This window comes from Miscanthus floridulus, chromosome 2, assembly GCF_019320115.1.
Source record: "Miscanthus floridulus cultivar M001 chromosome 2, ASM1932011v1, whole genome shotgun sequence".
NCBI classification, from domain to species: domain Eukaryota; kingdom Viridiplantae; phylum Streptophyta; class Magnoliopsida; order Poales; family Poaceae; genus Miscanthus; species Miscanthus floridulus.
In genome coordinates, this window is record NC_089581.1 from 158,109,967 (window position 1) to 158,132,437 (window position 22,471).

At 43.3% G+C, this 22,471-nt stretch overlaps 1 protein-coding gene and 1 pseudogene across 1 annotated transcript; one reads left to right on the forward strand and one right to left on the reverse strand.

Annotated features, from left to right (window-relative positions):
• The first annotated feature begins 3,097 nt into the window (after window positions 1-3,097).
• Window positions 3,098-4,732, forward strand: LOC136537326 (glutathione S-transferase T3-like; annotated as a pseudogene).
• A 7,597-nt stretch (window positions 4,733-12,329) lies between these two features.
• On the reverse strand, window positions 12,330-17,964 carry LOC136540288 (putative HVA22-like protein g). Its single transcript, XM_066532289.1, has 7 exons — window positions 17,750-17,964; window positions 17,605-17,650; window positions 16,704-16,802; window positions 16,557-16,613; window positions 16,418-16,481; window positions 16,122-16,340; window positions 12,330-13,110 (listed from the first exon to the last, which is right to left on the reverse strand). The coding sequence occupies exons 2-7, from the start codon at window positions 17,634-17,636 to the stop codon at window positions 12,598-12,600; spliced, it is 984 nt and encodes a 327-aa protein (XP_066388386.1). The 5' UTR covers window positions 17,637-17,650; window positions 17,750-17,964; the 3' UTR covers window positions 12,330-12,597.
• Window positions 17,965-22,471: the final 4,507 nt, after the last annotated feature.

Genomic DNA, 22,471 nt, shown 5'->3' on the forward strand with positions numbered 1-22,471 from the left:
AACATCAAGTAAGTGCTTATGTTCTTCACATGAATTCTTTAGAAATGAGTTTTCTTTTTTCAATTTCAATGTTTTAGATTTCTCATTTTCTAAAGACATGGTCATGCTAGCAAGTTTATCTACAAGCTCATCATATGAATCAACATGATCAATCACATTAGCATTTTATACCTTTGTGTCACCTAGTGACATGAAGCATTGTTATGTAGTGGATGAGCTTGTAGTAGCAATATCATCTGGGCATGAATCATCATCATCATCATCATCATCATCATCATCATCATCAAGTGTGTATGGAGCAGCACCATCATTTGCATCACTTGAGGTATCATCATCAATCTTGTCAAGTGAGCTTGTGGTAGATCTTTCATCATCATCATCACTTGACCATGAGGTGGAGCAATCTTCCACAATCACCAAGTTGTGCTCATGCTCAACATCCTCATGCACCTCCTCCTTGAGATCCTCATCATCATCATTATTGGAAACCGTCCCATATTTATCATTGAGATAAATCGAAATCTCATGGGCGGATTCCATATCCATGATCTCACCAAATATGCTATCTTCTATAGATTGATAGAAAATGTTAGTAGCTTGGCAATCAAGATGTAGGCATTTCTTTTGCGCTTGAGTTGCATTCTTTTTATCCAATGCATGAGAAAATCCCACATCTATGATCCACCACTTTTGAGGGAAAATAAACTTAAAATTAATCATCATCCAATTTTTCCATCATCCAAAGTGTGTGGCATAAAAAATGTGTGGACACTCAACATCTAGCCCATAAGTCGCCATCCTCTCAGGTCGGTGAAAACCACAAATGAGAGACCTAGCTCTGATGCTACGTGTAGGGTCGAGATGGCGGACTAGAGGGAGGATGAATAGTCATTTCTAAAAAATAATCGTGCTAGGTCATCGAAACAAATGTGGAATTAAAACTATCAATCTAGCCAAGACTACACCCCTCTATCTATGTTCTCAAACACCTTACAAAGATTCTAATTAACCAACTAAGGTGCCGGGCTTGCTAGAGCTCACCTAAATAATTCTAGTTAGCAAGGTCACACAAACCTATGCAACTAGTACTTCAAGAACGGGGGAGCTCCTACACAAACTAGGAAGCAAAAGCACAAAGCTCCTAAGATCACTAGCAATGCTAAATAACAAGGCTACACAAGCCAAATTAGAGAGCTTAAATTACTTAGCTACTATTGACGGCCACTAACACCAATTATAAACCATCAACATAACTTGCATTTATACTTAATTCCATCACCAAACATAGGTATAAGGGTTTAAACTAATAAATTCTATGAGTTTTGGTGAATTTGTGTTTTCAGCAGGGTTTATCCAGAAAATCGTCAAGGGAGACCTATTCATCAAAGGAAATTACGGAATTCCGCCACGTAAACAGCATGGGAAGATTCTAGAAGACTCCAGAAGGCTCTCCACCGAAGTAGACCTCGAGGGGCTGCCATGTGGGGCCAGCCAGCCCCACCTATAGGCTGGCCAACCTATGGGACACAACAGTCAGCCTCCGCTTCAAAAGTTAGTTTCCCACCGCCATTGAGATCTAATCTTCGCCGTTTATTCAAGTTGGTTTGATCCGAGGGCTCAGGATTGATGCTCTAACCTATATGTATTAGCCCCTACCCCCCTCCCTCAGTAGATCCCTAAAACCCTAATTTATATCTTTAGGATCAGAGCCAACTAGATTAGTCCTCCATAGGATCTAGTCTTGTAAATAATAGTGAGATGGAGAGTGTGGGAAGAGTTTGTAGGAGATGGTGGCCTGTCGGTGCTCTTTATATGGCTTGTACCTTGGCGGATCCAAGTTCTATCTGAGATTGCCTCTGAGATTTCTCTAGTAATCAACTTATAATTCAAGTAAGCTTCTTGTTTATATTATTCATCAGGTTCACAACTTGTTTGAGTGCTTTATTCTTTATTCGGGAAGAGTAAAGTAGTAATTGTAGTGTAAGCATGGTGCTTAGACTCTAGTTACTTGTGGATGCATCCTGCATTCTGGATCGGTGGTAGCTCATGAGGGTGACTCTTATTGCCTCGTTGAATCCTCTATAGTCCATCCTCTGCTGGTGTCTTTCCTTAAGTAATGTCCCCAGTTGAATAGTAGAAGACATAGCTTACCTAAGTCAGAACTAGAGAACCTTAGTTTTTCTCTCTATGCTTCTATTTATCTTAACCTTGTTGCTACCCCTAGTTAAGTTAGATCATAGTTAGTCTCACATGTTTCCCTGTGGATATGATACTTGGAATACTTCTGGATGAAAGCTATAGTAGTATCCATGCACTTGCGGATTTATCTGTGTGCCTTACATATACCAACAGCCACACAACTAAGCAATATAACTAACAAGGCTACTCAAGCCAAATTAGTTATGTAAGAGAGCTACTTCTATGCTACACAAGTAAAGAAAATAACTAGCAAGCTACTAAAGCTAAACTAGTTAAGAGAGCAACTACAACAACACAAGCACAATATATGAATGAATAAAATACAAGCTTGTGTATGGGGATCACAAACCAATGGGAAGATGATGACATAGTGATTTGTATCCTGAGGTTCATGTGCTTCACCTCTGTCCCCCATCCGTGTGGTTCCCTACGTCCCTTGCCCCATCCGTGCGCCTCTAGACAGGCCTTCCCCGTCGACGCATCTCCAGACGGTCCTTCTCCATCGGTGAGGCTCCCTCAGTTGATCCTCCCCATACACGCCATCGCCATAGCTAGGTACCACGTCCTTACCCTTGTGCTCGTCGGTGTGCCTAGTCTCGAACACTCGTTCCCAACACGCGCAGCAGGCAGCCGCCCCTTCTCTGACCCTTGCATGTCTCTAATCTGTATGTGTTTCTTCAGAATGTCGCATCCATCTGATGGGGCTCCACCCACTATGCGCTGGGAAGACCCCAATTCTGCTTCTATGTACTTGTTCCCTATGTTCCCGGTGGCTGGCGGGTAGGAGCAATCAGAGTCACCGTCATTGGTTTGGTTAGGAAATGCAGGGGTTCCTAGGCAGCGGCAGTGAATTATTCCTCCCAATGTTGCGGCCACTGCATAGACCTCCTTCCCCAACATGAGCTCTGGTGAGTTTGACAGACCTATATGCAATTTTTAAGTTTCTATGTTGCGATATATGGTTTCTGAAGAATGCATGACCCGTGTTCGAAATGTGTTTGGTGTTGCCACTGAAAGGAAAGTGTTTAGATTTAAATCAATGACATGTTAGACAAAATCATAGAATTGCTTCCAGCTACTACTGTACTTGGGACAAAAACAGTCATGCACAATGCTCTTCCACTCATATTTAGAAATCTAAAATGAGCTACATGTGCCCTAAAAGCATTCAACAATTTAAGTGATCTTCTCTTGCCTCTGTAACTATATTCTTGGAAGTCATTTCTGCACGGCTAATTGCAAGTTAATTTGGGGCTTAGGTATTTTGATTAGTTGTTGCACAGCTAGGCAATGTTCTGAAGAGAGTATATGCAAAAGAAGAGCCTTGATAGCTCTGAAAATTGCACTGAGCTTTACTTGACAAAGTTCAGTCATGGACACTCGATAGAGAAAGCAAGCATGTAGTTCTTCTAAAGTCCTCAACTTTATATGTCCATGGGAGTCCTATTCTCACGAGGGTGAAAGCATGTATTTTGAAACTATTGCTTATCTAGCACGCTTCGGTTTTTTCTAATTGCTGAAATCATAATTCAGGTGGCATCGATTTAGAAAGATCTTTCACCGACATGATTATAGGGGGTTGCACTCCTGCTGCTTTGTCTGATAATGTCACACATACTAATGAAACACCAGCATGTGAGGAGGCCCCTGGAAGTGTGAAAGGGCAGAAAAGGAGCAAAAATTTCACCAAAGACGAGGACTTAATGTTGGTCTCAGCATGGCTAAATGTGAGTTTGGATCCAATGCATGGAGCTGATCAACCACATTTGACATATTGGAAAAGAATATATGATTATTTCCATTCCAACAAAACATTCGCTTCTGATCGGATGCAAAACTCCCTAATAAGCCGTTGGTCCGGTATACTGCATGATATGAACATCTTTGCTGGTTGTGTTTCAAAGGTAGAGGGTAGAAATCAAAGTGGCTTGTCTATCGATGATAAGGTTAGATAACATACCTTTCCCTTCCAATTGTATATTATGTCTGTCTACCTCATGCATTCTCGGTGTTATTTGCGGCAAGCCAATGCATTGACCATGTTCATGGAAGAAGGCAAGATGCACCAAAATTTCCCGTACATCCATTGCTGGAAAAAATTGAAAGACCAAGCCAAGTGGATCAATAGGAACAACCCGAGTGGAACTCAGAAACTAGTGCCCAAAAAGCAAAAAACCATTGCGAAATCAAGTTCTGCACAACTAGTTGTCGGTAGTAATGTTGATGATAGTCAGCCCACAGTGCCTACGCTGGACAGGCCTATAGGGAAGAAGAAGGAGAAAGACAAATTACGGCAACATTCCATCATTGAAGCATTGGATTATCTGTTGGCGAAAAAGAAAGATGCTGATGTGGAGAAGGAATTGAAGAAACACGAGTGGGAGTTGAAGAAAGAGGAGAGGTGCCCAAAAACCCTTGCTTTGCAGGAAGAAAGGTTAAAACTTAACCAAAAAAGTTTGACTTCGAGCAGGATAGAGAATAAGAAAGAATTATGAATGTTGATACAAGTACTATGTCAACCGATCAGCAATAGTTCTATGCGCACCTAAAGGCTAAAATACTTGCAACATAGCTCGAAAATTAGGACCATCTTCTTCAATTTTTAGATTTCCAGCATAGTCTAAGACATGTCTATTTTTCTCACATTTTAGATTTCCAGAATAGTGTGACTAATGTTCTTGCATTGTCCCTTGTTATATGAACTGATATTTGTCTTTGATGTGTACTCTGTAAAGGAGCAGTTTCCATTGAACTATTAAAAGACAGATTAAGTAAATTGAGTGGCATCCTCATCTCAAAATCAGATTTATTACAATATTTATTACATCAGATAAAGAAGATAGGTCCTCAAACTAATACAAAATGCCTAGATATTGTAATAGTAAATGGAATCATTCAACAATATAATTTGTATATAAATCTAGAAAATTATGCCATAAGTGTTCGATAAGGTCGGTTTGAAGCATTGTGTGTGTTTCCTTGTCCTTGTCTTCTTGTAATTCTGAATAAATTCATCAAACTTAGGTATATCATCGTGTGATATAGTCACCTTTTCTACCACATCATCATATCTAAAATCTTTTTCATCAACTCCTTCATCTTCAACAATCATGTTGTGCATAATGATACAAGCTGTCATGATAAGTTGAAGCGTATTTTCATCTCACAGACGAGCTGGCCCTCGAACGATGGCAAAGCGAGATTGTAGAACTCCAAATGCTCCTTCAACATCCTTCCGACAAGCTTCTTGTGCTCTTGCAAAATACTTCTTATTACCCCACGGCTCAGCTATGGTCTTCATGAATGTGGCCCATGATGGATATATACCATCTGCTATATAATAACCTATTGTATAATGTAACACCTTTGGTGTTACGAGCTCGCTTAGCACTGAGATTACGGTCAGAGAAATAGATCTAGTAGTATAGTGAGTTAGTCTAATCAAATGCAGTAATGAAAAACCTAATCCCTAGTTATATGGATAAGTTAATAGTTTGACTTAAAATGTAATTTTTATAAAGCAATAATAATATAGAACGTGTGTTTAGGGTTTTAATAAAAATTGAAATACGAGTCGAGTAGATGAAAACACAACTTGGGTTTTGGGAGAACCAATATTGTTAACTAGGGTTTTTGCCAGCTCAAAAATCAAAATTAAAATTTAAAAACCAGCTTCTCGCGTCAACGGTAAAAATAAAAAAATTATATTTTAAAGCATTGTTTGTGGCGATTTGTTTTACGCAAAATAATTATATAACACCCTAATATTTTGTTCCATAGCTGGGTATGGAGTATGAGCTATAGCGTGAGATATTTAGTGATGGAAGTTGATAGGATTTAGATCTTTTGGAGTTGCCAACGATGTATCGCTGTTCACATCCGCGTCGTGTCGTCTTACATGTAGGCAGGTAGCCAGCAGTGCCACGCGACGGCCATGTGTTCAGCTGCTGCATGATCTCTCACGTCCTTGCTGCTGCCGCTGCTGTCCTTGCCTCACTGCCTCCTAGCCGCTTGAATACGGTGGTGCACCCCCTACTTTGAATCCATCAACCATCGAATTCATTCGCGTTGCGCCATGTTGCCCTGCCGGCCACGTTGTGCCAGGTCGCCCTGCCCCATGCCGTGTTTAAGATGTTAGTGGCGAGCCACACACGGCTCCTCGTTTTGTTTCGCGCGCCTGCTCTTCCTTGCCTCCGTCAGCTCCCCTCTCTTTACCGAGCAACCGCCGTGGTCACGTGCCGCCGTGCCTAGGCCGCGTGTGTGTGGACTCCCGCCTTGGGCCGCTGGGTCGATTAGGTGGCCGCTGGCCCCTTTAGTTTTCTAAGCAATTGTTAATTTAGTTTTATAAATAAACTTGTAAAATCAATATAAATTTGTGTAGTTGTCCAAAAATTATGAAACTAATTTTGTTAAGTTCCTAAAATCATAATCTATCTATTAGCATATTTGGGTCATCAAGTTTTAAAATATTTCTAGGGTTGCTGTAATTATTTTAACGTGCTTAATAGTGTTAAAATGTGAACTTGTAGGAATTTTTATGATAAATCGGTGATAGTATTGACTCTGAAAATTTTACAGTAAATTACTAATATTATTAGCTGCTCACTATAATTTTTGTAGCTCTAGAATAATTAGTTTGCTAGATAGATAATGATGTCCTATTTCAAATATAGTAAATCAAATGAATAAAATAAAGAAACACCTTGAAATTATATAACTAAAATACTTGTTGGGAAATGACACCTTTCTCGACGATGTTGATACGTAGACTAGTGCGTTAGAGCTATCTCGTTAGCTTGTGAGGCGTGATCGGATTTCTAAGCATTTCGACTGTCGTTGATTATTTACATCTACGCATTTGCATCAATACCTATCATAATAGGAACGACGGTGGATCGATGGTATCAACTGGAGTAGCTGAAAAGATGGTGCTAGGGATCATATCATGGAGATAGAATGCTAACTTTTGGTTATATTTTACCTAGGCAAGCACCATTGCATAACCCCTACTTTTCTGCACTTTAAATTATATTTGTGCATTAATTTTTAAGGAGTTGAATGAAACCCACTTACATATATATATATATATATATATATATATATATATATATATATATATATATATATATCTTCATCCTATGAGTCTTACTAGTATGATAGAATTGTGTAGATTGCTATGCTATAGGACTCCGGTAGAAGTCGAGTGATTGCCTGTCACTCGCGAGAGATAGGAAATATATTACTGTATTATTATCACTTGGAATATATAAATGGTGAAAGGAAAAATAGAGACCAGGCAGGGATATGGTTTGGGTATTGGTGGGTGTAAGACGTTATGTCCTGCGGCCAACGGGACATAGCTTGGTTACACTGTTTTCCCTGTCTATGTATTTTAAGGACCGACTATTGTATTGGACTCTAGACAAGTCACAAACTTATTATCCCGAGCACATACTTGGGTATGGGAGTAGAGAAGACTTGTTACTTTCTTGTCATAGGTTCTGGTTCTTTCCGGACTGACTTTCATGATGGTTTTTGGGTGGAGGTCCTTGCACCGCTCTGAGTTCAGAACTCAGGAGTGAGGGCTTGGAGTCCAAGTTTGGATGAGGACCTGGACCCCATAACAGGAGGGTAGTGGGTTGGTCCTTCTTGTGCTTGGGGTATAAGCGGGGCGTGTGTTTCGGGGTACCCAGCTGGGCTCATTGATTCGTGAATCGCCGCCATGTCGGTACGACTTGTCTACACTCTAGCACCGTAGTAAGAACTGAAAGATGAAAGTTGGTAAAATGATTCTGATTGCTTACCACCTGCTTGAAAGTAGCACAGGTGCTTACATAGAATGGTTGGTTAATGAACTAATGTTGACTGCTAATAAAATCGAATATAAGGACGCACATTTAGTAATGCTCCTGCAGATGCAATAAACCCACCAGCCAGATAGCCTTGCATATCCTTGGAGTATTTTCTTTCCTCCTATCGGGTAAGTCTTGCTGAGTACAATTGAGTACTCAGGGTTTTATTTCTCCCTGTTGTAGGTGATAGGATGATTCTAGAGCTGAACCTTGTGTGTGGATTCCTCCTGATGGGCTCAGAAAAGATTTCTTTACGCTGCGATCATAGTTTTATTTATTACTTTCACTAAATATTTTTATAAATGTAAGTTTTATAATCTGTTGTCATAGTTTATATATCAATGCTTCACCATGTCAGGAATAAATATTTATTTCCGCTGTAACTCCGATCATATGTTTATATTCCGCTGTTAAATTAAATTGTTCATGACTCTGATAACATGATTACATTCTGCTGTTATAACAATAAATATTAGGAAAAAGTCTATTTTTGGCCCTCCAACTATGGCTACAGTTTTGTTCTAGCCCTCTAACTCGAAAACCAGACACACACAGTCCCTTAACTTTCAAAACTGGTTAAAATTGGCCCTCGCGCCCATTCGACCGCGGTTTCCGCACAGTAAACCCACCACGACCCTGCCTTTCAGGCCTTTCCCTCTCACCGCTAGGTTGGGACCACCTGTCATCCCCTCCCTCTCTTCGCAGGCCCCGCCTGTCAGGCCTTTCCCCAACCTCCCGCCCTGTACGGCTGCGTGGGATCCGTGGCCGACGCCATAACCAGTTAACCACCGAGGAAGAGGCAGCGCGGGTCGAGGAGGAGTAGCGGCGTGTGTTCGCTGTAGACACAGGGCCAACATTTACGAGTGGCAATGGCGAGTGGCGCTCACCTTCCTCACCGCTGGCCTGGTCCCCACTCACTGGCTCATCTACGCCGCCTCATCGTAGAGCCACAAGCAGCATGGCTGCGTCATGTGTGCCCATGGCTAGCCTGCTCCGGGCTCCCTTCGGCCGAGAAGAGGCCAGCCTCGGGGACACTGAGGCCAAGCACAGCTCGTCGGGTCTCAACACGAGCGTCGCGCGAGCCGTGCTGCTCACGGGCAGGGCAACCACCAACGTGGACAGCCGGCCATGGGTCACCTCCGACCAAGCTACGACCACCCCTGATTGCGCCTAGGCCGATCGCACCCACGCCGGTAGCAGCCGCACTGGGGCCACATCGCAGCCACGCCGGTGGCTGACGGTACCTTGCGCTACCATGACTAGGGGCCTGGGCCACCGCGTTGTCGCCCTGCAGCCAGTCACCCCGCCGCCGACGACCCAGACTTGGCCGCTCCGTTCGGCACCAGCTCAGCCGAGCTCCCCTATGACACGACTTGTGCTTCCTTGTCTCCATCCTCCCTTCCCTTTCTGTGCCAAGCCAGCAGCACAGCCGAGCAACTCGCCGCCGTAGCCATTGTCGTGGACAGTCACCACCGCACCACCTCCATCAGTTCTCCGACCAAACAGATCACACGGTGAACATCCCAATCCCTCCACGACTCTCTCTAGTTCCATGCCTAGCTCACCGAGCAGGCTACAGCGCACACTCGGCACCCCTTCCCTCTCAGCACGCACGCATAGCGAAGCAAGCAGCAGCCGGCCATGCTCTGCTCTGCTCTTGTGAGCTTGATGATGTCACTCTAACATCATGCACACTTTATGGCGGCAGGCGAGCTCTGCTCGGTCAAACAGAGAAGGATGCGGCGACACCCCTGAGATCTCCCCAATCCCACCCATGGTGACACCGCTTGTGCCGCTACCGGAAGCTTCGGCGACCCCTGTCTTTGGGCACTACCGAGGCAGGCCATGGGTGCCCCTGCGCCACTCCCTGGCGCACGCACCCGCACGCGCGAGCGCGCAGCTGTACAGGGCGGGAGGTTGGGGGAAAGGCATGACAGGCGGGGCCTGTGAAGAGAGGGAGGGGGATGACAGGCGATTCCAACCTGGCGGTGAGAGGGAAAGGCCCGACAGACGGGGTCGTGGCGGGTTTACTATGCGAAAACCATGGCCGAATGGGCGCAAGGGTCAATTTTAACCGGTTTTGAGAGTTAAGGGACTGCGCGTGTCTTATTTTCGAGTTAGAGGGCTAAAACAAAACTGCAGCCATAGTTGGACGGCCAAAAATAGACTTTTTTTCTAAATATTATACTCTGATGTTGTATGAAAAGTGATGTAAGAAATTGCTAAAATATTGTAAGCTTTATTATCTCATTTGTGATCTTGATGGAAAAATGTGGATTTTTGGGTTCTCCCTTAGGGTGTGCTCGACGGAACTGCATAATTTGGTGTCCTCCCTTGAGTACTTAGTGTCTAATGGAAGACAAGTACTCCTGAAAGGCATTAAATTAGGCGGTTCTACCACATATAATCATTTCCGTTAATGGTATAATTTACCTGCGTCCCTTGACCTTCAGCAAGCCTTACAAATATAGGAGATCTTTGAAGAACATTTATATCATTGTATGAACCTGGCATCCCAAAGAATGCATGCCAAATCTAGAGATCTTTAGAAGCAACAACTTCTAGTATAATTGTAGGCTCCTTTTCATGTCCCATATTCATACCTTGCCATGCAACAGGACAATTCTTCTAGCTCCTTAGCATACATTCAATGGAACCAAGCATGCCAGGAAAACCTCTACTCTCACCAATTGCAAGTAATCTAGCAGTATCATGCTCATTAAGCAACCTCAAGTATTCAGGTCCAAATACTTGAACAACAGTTGTGACAAACTTTCTAAGACTTTCTAGAGGAGTACTCTCCCCAATACGGATGTAGTCATCCATAGCATCAGCTACTACTCCATAAGCTAACATCCGAAATGCCGCTACCACCTTCTGCAAACAAGATAGTCCTAGGGTTCCGGCTGCATTCCTCTTCTACACAAAATAGTCGTCATACTCCTCAACAGCATTCATTATACGTACAAATACATGATGTCACATTCGAAACCTGTGGCACCCGATATAAAATTAGCCACAATTGAATGCATGCGCTAAACATAATTGAACAAAATATGAGAAAATTAGCATGCGCCTAAAATAGCTCGGCCCATACGTAGGATTATCTGAGAAATAATCTTCATACAGTTTGATGTGTCCCGACTGCCTATCACGATTCAAAACATGATGTCCCTCTATAGAACCACGATGGCATGCTGAATTTGCAATGTCTAACACTATGTGTGCTGCCACAATATAAAGTTCATCGTCATCATCCGAAGACGACAACGACAACGACGAATCCATCATTTCATTCAACACATCTTCCAAATCCATTATAGACCTTTGATTAGGAGAATCCCAGGAATTTGTTCGAGCACCTACACAAGGATTGAAAAATAAGATGTCTGGTAATCATTTCCCATGCAATGTTACAACCTCAATTTGCTCATCAGATAATGTGACCTAAATAAATATTTCAAGCAAGAATTAACACCAGAACACCATGCATAAACATCGTACATCTCAAGGTCGTCAGTGTTTGCATCTCTATTCTGAAATATAAGAAACTAATTTAGTGTTTGAAAACTTACTTGACAGAACAGGGCAACATATGATAGAACAGATGGCGGGGAACTCTGATCTCGTGCGGAGGCAGCAGTCCGTCGCTGCCAGAATCAGTGTATCGTGGTGCAGTCTGAAGTCGAAACCTGGAACGCCAGTCTGAAGTCGAAACCTAGAGGCCGCAGAGTTCTATTCTCGCGGGAGAGACGCAGTCCACGGAGTCCTATTCTCGCGAGGGAGAAGCAGTCCGCAGGATCTAATTGTTGCCACAAAACTAGGATCGGTTGGGATTTGGATGACAGGTATGTTGACGTGGCTTGTTTTCAAATATAGAAGAGCCAAAATAGCTAGGCTATTGTAGAGTCCTCTTTTTTATGACTTTTCTATTTTACACAATGGCTAAACACAAAGAATTTGGCTAGCTATTTTTAGATGAACTTTTGGAGTTGCTCTAATAGCAGCTTCTGTAGAGGAGCTATACCCATCTTCAGAGGAGCTGCACCAAACATTTTTTTTTCGAGCGGTAGAGGAGCCAGAGCCGTTTTTAGTTGAGAAGCTCAGAGCTGCAAAAGTGGCTTCTCTAGAGCTCCAACTCCTCTAGAGGAGCACTGCTAAACAGGCCTAACTGCAGCGTGCCCCAAGGATTCAAACAAAGTACTGGTACATAGAGAATGATAGAAAAACAACTGCTCTCGTTTGCCCCAGCGGATGAAAACTGTGTTGAATGACATCTTGAAGATACTCAGGGAGTCACCAGATTGAAGTGTATAATGTTGCAATTACAGGCATACGTTGCCCATGCCATGCATAGCGAAAGTGTTATTTACAACTGAAATCACAGAAAAAAGGCACTAAGAAAACACATAAATAAGATAATTAACTCTGTGTCACAAGAACCAAGTGAACAACAACATATCTCCATTCCACCAAACAGCATGACAGCCTAAAACTCAAAAAAAAAAAGATCAACACAATGTGCAGGGAAAACAACGGCCTGCAGCTAATTCCCAGCAGGATCCTCAGCGGCCGTGCGCCTCCTTAGCTTGGCGCGCGTCACACGGATCGTCTCCTCCATCGGCGTCTCCTCGAGCGCAGGGTCAAGCTCTTCTGCGTCCTCTGCAGCATCACCACTTACCTCGTCAATGGCCATCTTGTCTACTCCTTCGGCTTCAGGGAGTGGTGGGGCGCTAGGCTCGGACTTTGATGAATCGGCACTTGCGGCTGGAGTTTGAACTGGGTCAGCAGCAGGTTTGACCTCACCTTTCTTTGGGCTACCGCCAGGTTTTGGTGTGGATGCAGCTGCTGCATGCTTTGTGGGTGCCACCGAACCAGATTTCCCTGATGTTTGACGCTTGATCTTGGGCGAAGATGGAATGGGTTTAGTCTCCTGAGATTGCTGTGCCATTGCTGCCTGCCGAGCAGCAATAGATGCTGCTCTGCGCATAACAGGTGCTGCTTGTTTTTGAGGTTGCACCTGCACCTGTGGTTGCTGCTGTTGTGGTTGCTGTGATTCCTGGAAGACATCAAAGCATGATTTCAACATGGGTAACAAGATAACACTACCACATCAGTAAAACCAGAGCACACATTTCTGTGACTTATTTTGAACTGACGGACTTAAAGGATACACCAAAAAGAATATCTACAAGCAATCATGTATCTTTTGATTTAGAAGACCTTTCTTGTACTACATCTCTTCCTATGGCATACAGAAGGAATGCCTACATGGAGCAAATTTCTGAGTTTATCCTGAGTATTCTCTTAGAAGGACAGTGCAGTAGTGAGAGCTGTCTCACTGAGTCACCAGGTCACGGGTTCGAAGCAGCCTCTCCGGAGATTTTGCGGGGGAAGGCTTGCCTCGGTTTTTCTCTTCCCCAAACCCCACTCATGTGGGAGCCTCCGGCACTGGGTCTGCCCTTTTATCCTGAGTATTCTCTCAGCCATCCAACATAAGAGTCATACTACCTCTCTCTCAAGAAAAGAATGGTGCTGGCAGCGTCACTGGACAATTTGCACTATGAACCTACCGAGTTAAGCAAGACAAAAAGGAAGCAAACGACCATAAGTGCCTTGCTTATTTAGCAGGTATTCAGTACAAGTGTATATGTGTTATGGTGTTTGTGATCTCCTTTGGATGAAATATCAGCTAATGGGTTTGTTTTTGGAAGGTTCAAGATACCAAAATACATAGTGTTTGTGATATCCTTTGGATGAAATATCAGCAAATCGGTTTGTTTTTGGAAGGTTCAAGATACCAAAATACATAAAACTCAAGGATGCTGACATGCTGTCACAGTTTATGATATGTTCCAAATATGTACATACATATCGGTGACCCTGCAGACAGTTGCTAATGAAAGTAGCATTTGGTGTTTAGCATGGGCCCATGCGCTCCAGGAGTTCCTCCTTTGGTCAATCGCCCTGGCCGCCTATGTTACACGGATACTTCACTGAAGACGCGTATCGCGTATCCGATACGTATCTGATACGGATACGTGTCCGATACGCCTAGGATACGTATCCTTCGAGTATCCGATTTTGTATTATTTTCGTTGAAATCGGATACTCCACCGGACACGTATCCTGCGTCCCGATACGGCCCAGCCCAGTAGAAGCCCACGGAGCCAACCTCAGTCCCGCACGCCAACCTCAGTCCCGCACGCCCGCAGTCGGAATCCCCCTCACGGCTGCGCCCGCGCGTCGCGCCGCAATCCCGCTCACCGGCCGCCAGCCGCCAGCCACCGGCGACGAGCCTCCGCCTCCGCCTCCAGGCGCCACCAGCCTCACCGCTTCCTCCGGCGAAAACCGTTCCTCTCCGGCGCGCTACCTCCGTTCCGGGTGAGTCTAGGCGCATCGCCTCCTCCCACGGCTGGATCCTTGTCGGCCCGAGTCTGCGCAATTCGTGGATCCGGTGGCCCGGGTCTGCGCCGTCCACAGCAGTACAGCACCGCTCCTCCCCTCCCCTTGCTTCTGCAGGCCTGCAGCGCACCCCCTCCTCCACTCCGCTAGCCGCACGGATCCTCTCCATCGGTCCGTCCTCACCTCTTCTTCCTCTCTCTTTGCAGGTCTGCAAGGTAGTGCCGGCGACGAGGCCTCTCCAATCCCTCCGGCGAGCTCCCCTTCCAAAGTGGTGAGGTAAGCCGCCGCCGTCATCTCCTCCCGCAAGCAGGTCCAGCTGAGCCGGCAAATCTTGTCGTTTCTTCTATTCTACCCTCCTTGCTTGCTGCCCTCGCTTTGGGATTTCCCTTGCTGCTCTTTCTGATTGGGAGGGGCTCAGGGCCAAGGGTATCACCGCGGTGGGCGCCGTCTGCCACATCTCCGACGCACAGCAGCGCAAGAGCCTCATTGAGACGGCCGTCAAGGTCAGTGTTGGGTTCTTCGGGAAGGGGGTTTCAGTCTTTCAGAAGTGTTACATTACATTGTCAGATTCCTCTTGTTGCTAAGCTATCCCATTAGGCCTCCCTGCGGTGAACGTTTTGGCAAACCTTGTGGGGAGCCTAGAATTAAGTTTGGAGTACATGTGCATCACGAAATCTGGCTGTTTTGTTTTATCATAAGTTCGTAGCTTTATTACTCCACATGTCCAGTGAGATGACGGTCCACAAGGCTCATTACAAACTCTTGGGACTTGGGAGGCTGTTAGTCCAAACAGCAGAATAACCCAGATCCCAATTCACTCCCAAATGAGTTAAACTGTGAGCACAATTATTACATGAACGAGAAACAAAGGACTAAAGGAGATATACACCCTCCAGTAAAACTAGTTGTGATCAGATGCCGCAAGATAGTGAATACTCAAGTAGTCAAGTTTTAGTAATAAATTGATTGATAGTTGGTTACTTGGTTTTTCTGTGCAAATTTTGGACTTAAGTCTTGGAGAACTCGAGAATGGACAATTGAAGAATGGAGATGCTTCCGGAGTTCTGGTCTTTGCTTTGGCTGGTACTTGCTATTGCAAGGTAATTTACTATCACTCTTTCACAATTTTAATATGCGCTATTATCTATATTTATTAAAAAAACAGTAAAACGTATCCGCGTATCGGGTTTCTTAGGAAATTGCCGTATCCGCGTATCCGTATCCTTCCGATACCGATACGCGTATCCGTATCCGTGCAACTTAGCTGGCCGCTTAGTCTGTTGTGGTGGTTTAGTCATAATAAAAACTGGCGAGCACTTAAAACTTTCTAATTTGGGGTGTGTGAGCGTGTTCCAGGGAGGGGTGTTTGTAGTCTCTCCCTATGTACTACTTTCTCTCTTAATGAAATGAACGCAGCTTTCCCACGTTTTTGACAACACCACTTGGAAGCAGTAGCTGCTTAAACAATACCACTTGGAAGCAGTAGCAAATGCATCTTTCAACAACATAGCTGCTAAACTTAGTATAACATCATGGTCAATATTGCATCATAGAACAACAGTAAATTTTTTTTGAGGATCTGTGTAAACATGATGGACACTGAACAACAAATCATGCAATGGAAACTTTTGACAAAAAAAGAGTAATAGTGCATTTGATCCACACCTGATGAGGGCGCTGCCTTGATTTCTGAGAAGGTGACTGGGCGGCAACATATTTTAAAACGTCAAAGAAAGTATTTTGTCCTACCGAAGCAGCCTTCTGGAAATAAAGGACAACCATATCGGTGGCTCGAGCTCTCAGCTCAAGGAGATTCCGGTCGATTTCATTCTCATGCTGAGAAATATATGGCTTAAAGAAAGTCCCATAAACATATGTAGTTCCCTGTAATGAAAGCACACATCAGTCCTGTGCCAAAAAAAAAAAAACTGTAAGATAGAAGCAAAGGACAAACTAAGTACCTTTGTCTTAGGGTACCACAAGTATACAAAGAACATCAGCTTTGCTTCCGAGTAAAGCGGTAGCCTTCAACAAGAGCGCACACAATGTTAAGAGTCTCGTCAATGAACTGAAGAAAATCACAACCTTGCGCAGTCTCACCATGATATTGTAAAATCTCCAAATCTCTCCAAAACTGTCAACAGGGCAACTAAAATCCTAGACACAGGAAACAAAACTAAATTTGGCAGATTGTTCATGGAAGTCAACATTACGATCACATAATAACTCTTTATTGAAACACCTTACCAATACTGACACCAAAATATGAGCTGCTCAATCTCTGGTTTGTTCAGTTCAACAGTCTTGTAGCATTCATAGGCAGGATAGGCATAGCCAAAAGCCAACCTACAGGAAATTGACATATCAAATGAAGATAAATGGCATGTTAGCACTTGTATATTGTGACAAAAGCCTGTTCTTTCTCATAGTGAGTTGACATTTCAGTAAAACACTATTTATTTTATTTTTCCGTTTATTAAGTAATAAACCACAAAAAGAAAAGCTGACAATTTAAAGACGCATGGTTTTAGTATCAAAGTATCTTCCAATAGACTGACATTTTAGATGCGCTTACAGCAAAACGGTAGATAATTCATCAACACACAGATGAACAGGATCAAATCTAATTCTTGATGAAGCAGGTCAAAGATAAAAAGAGCACAACAATTCGACATATCTACAGTATTCTCCGATCTTAAGCATTTGAAGAAATATGATTATTAGAACATCATCTTCTAAAAGAATGAGTCGGACCGGAAGAATAAACGAACAGAACCTTTGACCGTTGTGCAATGCATTGAAAACTTGGTCCCATGCTCCTCGAGAACAATAAAATACTTTTGAATGGTTGCGTGTTCTCAGCCTTATTTTCCGGCGAAGAAGAAGGTGGACAAATCGACAATAAGGAACGCATCTCCTCTCTTTTTTTTTTTTTTTTTTTTTTTTTTTTTGAAGAAAGCAGTATATTAAGGTTAAGGATGAAGTTAATCGAAGAGAAAGACCGAACTCTCCAAATGGGTACACACAAATCCCCATTTCAAGGAAACAAATTTAAAACCCGAACACTCGTGCCTCTGATAAGGCTCCAACCTCAAAATGTCAATCTACAAAGAACACGGTACAAGATTCGGAGCAAGAGAGCGCTTACAGGAGGACCCTGGAGAGGAACCCGCCCATCATCTTCTCCGCCCACTCTGCGCACGACCAGATCCACCAAAGCGACGAACACAGATCAAAACACCATCACCGCACCAGCACATTCCGAAAGGGAAACCACAAAGAACCGAGCATACCGCGGAGAAACCTTGCAGGAGAGGGATCTAGACGGGAGACGACGACCCGGGCGGTGGATGGACGGAACAGTCAGACGGAGCCCGCCCGTGAGAAGGGAGAGAGGAACGGCCAGGAGCTCTGGTTTTCTCCTCCGGCGGCTAAAAATACCGGTAATGCGTTGCCAGGAATGGCATGCGGAGAGGGAGAGCCGGAGGAGAGGCGAGCACGTCCGCCGCGCCGTCAGCACTCTCAACCAACCCGACTGCCTCTCCCTCTGCTCTCGTGTTCAAGTTCAACCATGGGGCATGGGGGTACCAGCGAACATTTCTTTAACCAATTATTAATATTACCGTTGTCCCTCTCTATCGACTCTTGGGCAAGGGTGAAAAATACTATATTCAACGTTGTATTTTATAATGTAGGGTATACACATTCTTCCCTTATCCAACCGCTTAGCCATAGAATTCGCTATGAAACTTTTTTAATACACTCTCTAGAAACAAAAGTGATTTTAGCCAACCATTCAAAACTTCGTCGCAAAGTAATTTTCATGTGTTGATCTTAGGTGTTTCAGAATACTATGAGTATATTTGTTTCGAAATGTGATTTCATAAAGTATATATATTTACTACTCCCTCAGTCCCAAATTATAAGTCATATTAACTTTTTTGATAAATTCATTTTACGATGTATCTAGATATTAGCAAAATAGTGAATAAAAAGTTAAAATGACTTATAATTTAAAACGGAGGAATTATGCATTATTGCATTAGTAATGTTTCTAGCAGACTTTGCTAGTTAAACTTGTGTATTTTGAGATCGTGTTGAACATGTCAAGTATAGAAATATAACGTGCCAAACTGTTCTCCTTTTCACGTGTGTTGTATAATTAGTACCTCGTATGTTTAATGTACTTACAAATATATAAAAAAAATTAGTATATAAAAATTGAGCTGTATCGAAATACTACTATCTTTAACCTGAGTGTAGAATATACTTTTTTGGTGTGTGGCCCAAGAACGCTGATCTAAAATAGTAATCTACTAAACAACATTGACATTAATAAAACAACCGATGGTACAAAGTGTTTGATATGATTTAGGCCCAGTTCGGCTTACCCCATATTCGATTTGTTCGGCTTGTTTTTTCAGTTGGAACAGTGTTTTTCTCTCACAACAATTCAGCCAGAACAGTATTTTTCAGCCAGTTTCAGCCAAAATTCAGACCAGCGAACGGAGCCTATTTTTCAGTCGAAACAGTGTTTTACTGACGGAGTCACGAACTGAATACATGATTCTGTTTGACGGAGCTTTATCTTTAGCAAACATGTGGATTTTCTAGAGCTGTATGCACGTTAAGTATGTTTACATGATTCATTTCGTTTATACTTTAAATTAAATAATATGTAAAACAATTTACAATAATGTTCTCCATGCCCGATCACAATAGTTGTACATTCATTATTAATGATGATTGTCTATGAATCATTTTTTGGATCTTTGTGATGTGACCCAGGAGCGGCTTCAACGATGGGCCGGGAGGGGGCTCCAGCCCCCTATTGATACCGCAGCCCTGGAGCCTCCATAAATTTTCAGGCAAAGTTTTATCGTGTAGGAGGAGTTAAGATTTAAGATCGAGCAGCAGTCGGAGGTATGTTGCTGTCGCACTTTTGTTTAACCCCTCTAAATTTTTTCCGGGATCCGCCGCTGATGTGACCCTAATATTATACCGCTGTCTCTAGTCAAGATCCATCTGTAAGTATGGTCATCATGTCTAGCCTTTTTCTCTATACAATCATGTTATTTGATACTAACTATAACAATATATGTCGAAAATTTTCAAATCAGTACAATAATTAAGGAGAACTAAAAGGTTATCTTTGGTGCTTTTAACTTGCGGCTCCGAGATCTAACCTTGGAATTGCAACAGTAGGGGCAGGGCTCAACTCTCGTATGCCATTGCCGAGTGGAGTGAGTGTGAGTGTGAGTGTGAGTGTGAGTGTGAGTGTGAGTTGCTTTTCCTGGTCCCTGGAGCTCACGCTGCTCACCGCGCGAAGTGGCAAAGTGGGGGACAGTGAGACCGCAAGTGCTGGTACTACTAGTAGCTTTGAACGCACGGCTCACATGTACTCCGTCGTGCAGTTTACATGTACCAACAGGCGTAATAGGATACTCGCAGGGAGCAAAGGGACAGGGAAGGCCAGAGCTTGGTGGTGGATTGGAGAGGCAATGGATCCCTGGGTGCGCTCTGATCGGATCTGGCGTTCCTCCGGCCTTGCTTTCTGTGTCGAACGTAAAAGACCCCGTTTATGTGCTGTTAAATTCAATTTGATTCGTTTCTTTTTTTATTTAGAATAATATTTTTCTCTTATAAATTCATTCCTTCGTATTCTTCGTAAATTCTTCGCAGCCCCAAAATTCTTTGGCCCGGCCGGGACGTGACCACCGACGTGCGTCCAAATCGCAAGGTGGCGGACCGCGGACCTATGGCCTACTCACTACGGGATACTGATTAATTACCGAGTGTGATAAACACTCGGCAAATATGGATAAACACTCGGTAAATTGTTTACCGAGTGCCACACTCGGTAAACATGACTCGGTAAACAACGACTCGGTAAAGTTAGTTTACCGAGTGTCAACTAACGGGGCACTCGGAGAATAAATCTTACCGAGTGCTAAGCCGGCACTCGGTAAACAACTACGACGTGACGGTCGTCAGTCCCCAAGCTTGCCGTTAACGACGTCGTTTACCGAGTGTTAGACATAGCACTCGGTAAACAGATAACCATTTTCATGATTAAAACAATTCCGCAAATATTTTTTTCCTAATATAGTTTACCGAGTGTACCAGTAACACTTGGTAAACAGATAACCATTTTCATGATTAAAACAATTCCGCAAATATTTTTTCCTAATATAGTTTACCGAGTGTACCAGTAACACTCGGTAAACAGATAACCATTTTCATGATTAAAACAATTCCGCAAATATTTTTTCCTAATATAGTTTACCGAGTGTACCATTAGTATGGATGCTAATATGAAATGCCATTAGTATTAGTTACCCTAAAAATGTTACAGTTTAAGTCATACTGGCCACTATCTAATTCAAGATACATGGATGCTACTTGTGCATTATTTATAGGAAATTAACCATGTGCATTGAGAATTGTCAGGTTTTACAGTACTGATTGTTGGCACAGCTTAACTGTAGTTGTACTGTTAAGATAGAGCTGTTTCTCACTATCTAGGACACTTTCATGTGGTCTTTTCATGAGTGCATCCTTATGAACAATGGAAATGAAAGTTCAGTGGCAAAGTGGTCCTTTATTGTTGTCAAACTCACAATAGTACTGGGAGGATATTTTGGGTACCTATCAGGTCATCTTGTTAGAGTTTTGCCCACATCAAAGTCTAATGTGCGCTAATATTCAGTGCCCCACATCAGGTTTGCGCACAGTAGAATTTGCTTGTGGTGGGGGTCTGTCCACGAAAGGAACATTTCAGGTTTACATGCTTGCCACTGAGTCTGATATCATTAGAGGGATCTTCCATTATTAGCTGGGGATGGCATCTTCATGAAGTCCCACGTTAGGATAGCTAGGCAGCCCAAAAAGTTCTCTTTTCCCCCTTTTGTAATTAGTATCTTTCACATCACAGTTTGTGGTAGTGGCAACGATCTGGAAAAAAAAGCTCCTTTCCTGAATCATTTTAACTTTTTTTTAACATATTAAAGCCTCATGGTAGAAGCACTTGTGCCACTAGACATACTAGCACGGGCACTTTCTTCTGTCAATCTCTGCCTCACGTATTGCTGTCAAAATTATTATTGCGTGACAGGACCTCAGTGAAATCCTGTTCGCTGGGAAAGTTGGCACACCCAAAACTGTTGGCTGGCAACCCTTTTCCTGGTTACTAGATTTGCAAAAAGGTTCTGGCTATTTGTCTTCTGCGTCCACCAACCACGGAGTCACACCCTGAGTGGTGGGCTAACCATTCTCCCTTTCCCAATTTGGGGTCGCCACTCAATCCTCTATGATTCCTAGGTCCTACCATAAGCAACCTTGGAAAGCGTGTGCTCTGATCCCTCAACATTTGAAGAAGGATTGTAATTGAAGTGGTGTACATAGCAGCCTTAGAAATACTTGCACGGCAGCTAGGAGAACAGGGTTCAGCTACTATTCTCTAGTGGAAAGGATGGAACGGCAGCTAGGAGTACAGGGTTCAGCTACTATTCTCTAGTGGAAAGGATGGAATTTATAGTAGAGATGTGGATGTATGCTCAACCGGCAATGAGAGATCTTCTGGCCAAAGCAACCGGCACTGAGGAAATATGCTGAAACCGCAATGAGGACTATGACTGCCCAATAAAGGCAATTTGCTAGGTTTCAGGTATTTCCGTGGTCACTTGTATTTCCATCTTTACTTCTTTTTCTTTCTGTTATGTTACATTCAATGTAGATGATGTAATGACGCAATGGGGCACCTATATGTTGCATCTTCGATTTTTCCTAATTTGTTAGATGTCAATTTTTGAGCTTACTATTGCTTCCATTTCCTGAGTGGGTGGATTGTTACTTTGGTTTCTTCACTATATGACTATAGTGCTGTTTATCCACTCACTTTTGCGTAACTAAGCCCTCTTCTATTTCAACAGTCCTGGTACTGTAATTTTACTACTAAAAAGCTGCCAAACTGGAGATACTTGGGCTCTCCGACATCTACCTACTCATACTACAGG